Genomic DNA, 6,000 nt, shown 5'->3' with positions numbered 1-6,000 from the left:
CTCTACAGGCTTTAAGACCCAGCTGAGACAGTTAGCTGTGATTGGGACTCCTGATATCAGTGTAATTCCTGACTTACTGTATGAGGCCTGGCTCCTGTTTGAATAAGTGTACAGACTGGATCTGAACTAAAAAGATGGAATTATTGGTGTTTAGTAATAAACACATTGTTTACCAGTGCTGAGACAGCAGAGTATTCATTATTGCTGATATTTCTATTCTAGATTGATGGAGGGAAAGAGATCAGACTCACCAGTACCCAGCTGTGTGTCCATGAAGAGTGACCGGTCAATGGATCGTCCAATTTTCTTCAGAGGCAGAGACCGTTCTACTGATGTGAGGTCAGTATAGTGAGGTGTTTTGCAGCAGTGTTCCACCTGATCAAACTCACTCGTCTCATTATGAAGCCCTTCATGAGCTTTATCAGGTGTTGAAGCAGTAAAACACTAAACTGTGCAGTGCTGCAGCTCTCGGACTGGCAGTGAGGAAAAGTGCTTTAAGAGTTCAGTTCAGTCTGCAGTCCCTGAGCTGGAGGGTCTGTGGTGCTACTGATGTCCAGTTACCAGCATGACACTAAACAGGTAGTAGTAACAGTGACTTTTTACTTAAGTACATGTCAGAGCCCATACTTCTTTACTTTAACTTGAGTAAAAGAGTGTAGTCACTACTTCAACTTTTACTGGAGTCTTTTACAAAATGAGTATCTGTACTTCTACTTGAGTAAAGGATGTGTGTACTTTTGCCACCTCTGGTTAACACAGGAACTCAACTTTGCTTTAAGGTGTTTAATAGCAGTGAATATATCACTGATCTGATCTAAGAACAGTTTAGACAAATCATTCACTGAGAGAAGAGTAAAAAGTACTGTGTAATGTGGAGCATAAGAGCAGCATAGCTTTGTGTCAGTGAACTCTACAGGCTTTAAGACCCAGCTGAGACAGTTAGCTGTGATTGGGACTCCTGATATCAGTGTAATTCCTGACTTATGAGGCCTGTCTCCTGTTTGAATAAGTATACAGACTGGATCTGAACTAAAAAGATGGAATTATTGGTGTTTAGTAATAAACACATTGTTTACCAGTGCTGAGACAGCAGAGTATTCATTATTGCTGATATTTCTATTCTAGATTGATGGAGGGAAAGAGATCAGACTCACCAGTACCCAGCTGTGTATCCATGAAGAGTGACCAGTCAATGGATCGTCCAATTTTCTTCAGAGGCAGAGACCGTTCTACTGATGTGAGGTCAGTATAGTGAGGTGTTTTACAGCAGTGTTCCACCTGATCAAACTCACTCGTCTCATTATGAAGCCCTTCATGAGCTTTATCAGGTGTTGAAGCGGTAAAACACTAAACTGTGCAGTGCTGCAGCTCTCGGACTGGCAGTGAGGAAAAAGTGCTTTAAGAGTTCAGTTCAGTCTGCAGTCCCTGAGCTGGAGGGTCTGTGGTGCTACAGAAGAACATTTACACCTGGGACATTAATGACAATATAAAGATTTTATTCATTTATTCAAACATTTGTTTCTAAACATGTTGGTGTCAGTTAGGAAATCCTGAAATCAGTGTATTGTGTTAAGAGGATAGTGTTAAATATCTGTGTCTGTATTTATTAGTGTGTGATTTGTGCAGCTATGAATACATATAGTCCATATTACATGATGGGTTTTGTTTGTTCACAGACCACAAAAATCAAACATCAGCAGAAATCAGCTGGACTCTATATTCAAGGTGTGTGTGTTGTTTTTAAAGTGTGTAATGTGTGGATGAGCCTCTCTCACTGTGTAACATGATAATATTTAGATCTGTTCCTGTGTGTTTCTAACCAGGAGCTGGAACGCAAAGTCATCACTCTGATAAAGAAAGAGCTGAAGAGGTTTAGGAGGCTCCTGAGTCCAGATTACCCAGCATGCACTGAGAGGGAGGTGGAGGATGAGGAGGATCTGCACAGTGTCACAGATGGAGCGCTGAAGATCACACTGCACGTCCTGAAGAACATGAACCACACAGATCTCGCTAACACACTGCACAACAGTAAGAGTCTTACTCTGAGTCATGACTTTATTCCATCAGCTTCACTTTAGAGAGAGGAAATAGTTTTAGATATGAACACTTTTAGTTTTAAATTTAATTTTAATATCATGTTGTATCTGTTCATGGTCCAGCTTCAATAATATTTAGTACATCAGTCAGAAATTAATAGCAGTGTTTGAACAATTTTGCATTATAACTATTTATTACTAAACTACAGTATATATTACTTTGTTTATTAGAACTCACTTCTGTGTATCAGCTAAAGTTGAAGTCTAATCTGATAAAGAAGTTTAAAAGAATTAATGAAGGAATCTCACAGCATGGAAGCTCAGCACTTCTGAATGAGATCTACACAGAGCTCTACATCACAGAGAGTTGGAGTGGAGATGTCAATAATGAACATGAGGTGAGACAGATTGAGGCAGCGTCCAGGAGACCAGCAACACAGGAGAAAGCCATCAAATGTAATGATCTCTTTAAAGACAAGTCCATCAGAACTGTGCTGACTAAAGGAGTTGCTGGAATTGGAAAAACAGTCTCTGTGCAGAAGTTCATTTTGGACTGGGCTGAAGGAAAAGCAAATCAGGACGTCACCTTCATGTTTCCACTTCCCTTTAGAGAGCTGAATCTGGTGAAGCAGAAAAATCTCAGTCTGATGGAACTTCTTCATCACTTTTTCCCAGAAATAAGAAAACAATCAATAGAATCAATAGACTGTGACTCCTACAAAGTGGTGTTGATCTTTGATGGTCTGGATGAGTGTCGACTTCCTCTAAATTTCCAGAAGAATGAGATATTGTGTGATGTGACAGAGTCAGCCTCAGTGGATGTGCTGCTGACGAACCTCATCAAGGGGAATCTGCTTCCCTCTGCTCTCCTCTGGATAACCACAAGACCAGGAGCAGCCAATCAGATCCCTCCTGGGTGTGTAGACCAGGTAACAGAGGTACGAGGCTTCAGTGATCCTCAGAAAGTGGAGTACTTCAGGAAGAGGATCAGTGACCAGAGCCTGGCCAATAACATCATCACACACCTGAAGTCTTCAAGAAGCCTCTACATCATGTGCCACATCCCAGTCTTCTGCTGGATCTCAGCCACTGTTCTAGAGAGAATGTTGGGTGAAGCAGAGGGTGGAGAGATCCCCAAGACTATGACTCAAATGTTCACACACTTCCTGATCTTTCAGATCAAACAGAAGGACCAAAAGTACCATCAGAAATGTGACCCTGATCCTCAGCAGACCATAAAGAGTATCATGGCACTGGGAAAACTAGCTTTCCAGCAGCTGAAGAAAGGAAACCTGATCTTCTATGAGGAAGACCTGCGAGAGTGTGGCATTGATGTCAGAGAAGTGTCAGTGTACTCAGGAGTGTGTACGCAGATCTTCAAAGAGGAGTTTGGGCTTCACCTGGGGAAGGTGTTCAGCTTCGTACATTTGAGTGTTCAGGAGTTTCTGGCTGCTTTATATGTATTTTTCTATTTTATTTTTAAAAAGACAAATGTGCTTGTGGGGAAAAGAACTAGACTTTTTAATTTATTCAGAAATCAAAACATGTCTGATCTACTCAGGAGTTCAGTGGACAAGGCCTTACAGACTGATAATGGACACCTGGACCTGTTCCTTCGCTTCCTTCTGGGTCTCTCATTGGAGACCAATCAAACACTTTTACGAGACTTAATGCCACAGACAGGAAGCAAATCTCACAGCATACAGGAAACAGTGGAGTACATCAAGGAGAAGATCAGGAAGAATCCATCTCCAGAGAAATCCATCAATCTGTTCCACTGTCTGAATGAACTGCATGAAGATTCTCTAGTGCAGGAAGTACAAATTTACCTGAACAGAGATTATTCCAGTTGTCTCAGTGGAACCAGACTCTCTCCTGCTCAGTGGTCAGCTCTGGTGTTTGTGTTACTGACCTCAGAACAGGAGCAGGATGAGTTTAAGTTGAGTAAATATGATCCATCAGATGAATGTCTTCTGAGGCTGCTGCCAGTGGTCAAAGCCTCCAGAGAAGCTGAGTGAGTATTTTTATTTATAAATGTATTACTGCATGGTTTATTATTTTAATGTAACACTTTTGTAATTGTTTCACTTTTTACACTAACATGTTATATCTGAACTGAAGGCTGGGCCACATGGACAAAATTTTATAACATCATATGTCATTTTGTAGCTTTTATATATGAATTATGAAAAATTAATGTGTTCTTTAAAATTTATAAAAAAATATATACACAAAATAACTGCATGCATTTAAGACCTAAAGACATTTCTGAACTAAACACCAGTGAAAGACTTTTTCTTTTCTGTTTATTTTGAAAGTGACATTTAACAAAACTCTCACAGATGAGAAAAACATCAGACTGACAAAATGGGATCAATATGGATAGAAATTATAAAAAGTAAATATTAAAACACTCTAATGTCCTTCAAGTATCTCTTTATGTTGAAGTTCCTCATCTTTTGTTGTGTGTGACACAGTGTTGTGGGGAGATTCACTCTGTCATGGCTTTTTTCCTCAATTGTTCTTTCTAATAAAAATAAAACATAAACGCTTTTTATAAATTTAACCCAATACGAAGGAAAAACAAAAGTCTCCTTCAGTGTGCACTACTGCTAAACTTTACCAAGGACTGAGCTTGTGGTAAATAAAACATCAATCATCATTTTGGACCTCGACACATTGGACAGACGAAGTGGGAAAATCCATCCATCCATCCATTTTCTACCGCTTATCCGGGGGCAGCAGTCTAAGCAGGGACGCCCAGACTTCCCTCTCCCCAGACACTTCCTCCAGCTCTTCCGGGGGAATACCGAGGCGTTCCCAGGCCAGCCGAGGGACATAGACCCTCCAGCGTGTCCTAGGTCTTCCCCGGGGCCTCCTCCTGGTTGGACATGCCCGGAACACCTCCCCAGGGAGGCGTCCAGGAGGCATCCGGAACAGATGCCCAAGCCACCTCAGCTGACTCCTCTCGATATGGAGGAGCAGCGGCTCTACTCTGAGCTCCTCCCGAGTGCCCGAGCTCCTCACCCTATCTCTAAGGGAGCGCCCAGCCACCCTGCGGAGGAAACTCATTTCGGCCGCCTGTATCCGGGATCTTGTCCTTTCGGTCATGACCCAAAACTCATGACCATAGGTGAGGGTAGGAATGTAGATCGACTGGTAAATAGAGAGGAAAATGTGGGAAAATTACATAATTTACATAAAGAAACATAATTCTTATTATGTTAGAAACAAGCTAAGCAGCTAACAGATGTGTGATGAAGATTTTCTTTCTCTAACACTGAACTGTTTGTAGAGGATGGAGTTTAAATGTGACTTTTTATATGAAGATATTTATTTTGATGGGGTTCTTTTTTCTTTGCTTATCAAGTGTACAAGCAGGTAAAAAGAGAGGATGAATAATGTGTCACAGGTGAGTGTAGTGTCGTGACCGCTGTTATTAAAAAGTCCTGTTTTGTTCTACTTGGAGCTCGACAAAGACACCAAACTGTTAATGACCGATCACATTCTTGTTCTTGGATCGTGATTGTTGTTAATCTGTTGTGGTTGAATTATAGACACAGTTTTTTGTCTGGTTCACTGCATCAGAAGATGGTGGATGTGGTAAAAACAGACGGTGAACACAAAGACGGTTGCACGTGACGGTCGGTCAGGTTTATCACCGTTACTGTTGAAGAGACGTCAGGTTTCGTTCTTTCGAAACTTTCTGTGGATTTTGGAGATTTTAAGCTGTGGACTGTGTTTGTATTTATAAGCAGCTGTAGTGAATCTATATTTTTGTTGTACAACGTTGTAACAGACTGGTTTTGTTCTCTGTTCATCATTATGTACTGATAAAATATTACACATTGGTACACTACATTCTACCATGTCACTTATAGCCACCTGAAGCCCACCTACACAAATCCTTTACTGTAACACACAGTAGTGGGAGTGTTGTGTTAGATTTTTACCTACAAGGTGG

General features: G+C 41.1%; 1 protein-coding gene across 3 annotated transcripts in view; it reads left to right on the top strand.

Annotated features, from left to right (window-relative positions):
* The first annotated feature begins 233 nt into the window (after window positions 1–233).
* LOC132850494 (NACHT, LRR and PYD domains-containing protein 4E-like) overlaps window positions 234–6,000 on the top strand; it is a 28,042-nt gene continuing 22,275 nt past the window's right edge. For all 3 annotated transcript variants that reach the window (XM_060877127.1, XM_060877125.1, XM_060877128.1), the window contains exons 1-5: window positions 234–339; window positions 1,126–1,242; window positions 1,677–1,725; window positions 1,824–2,028; window positions 2,268–4,050. In XM_060877127.1, coding sequence (XP_060733110.1) covers window positions 272–339; window positions 1,126–1,242; window positions 1,677–1,725; window positions 1,824–2,028; window positions 2,268–4,050 — 2,222 coding nt within the window. In that variant the 5' untranslated portion in view covers window positions 234–271. The remainder of the gene's footprint in view (window positions 340–1,125; window positions 1,243–1,676; window positions 1,726–1,823; window positions 2,029–2,267; window positions 4,051–6,000) is intronic.

The sequence above is a fragment of the Tachysurus vachellii genome, chromosome 8 (genome assembly GCF_030014155.1).
Source record: "Tachysurus vachellii isolate PV-2020 chromosome 8, HZAU_Pvac_v1, whole genome shotgun sequence".
NCBI classification, from domain to species: Eukaryota; Metazoa; Chordata; class Actinopteri; order Siluriformes; family Bagridae; genus Tachysurus; species Tachysurus vachellii.
This window is presented reverse-complemented; position numbering and strand designations above follow the sequence as displayed.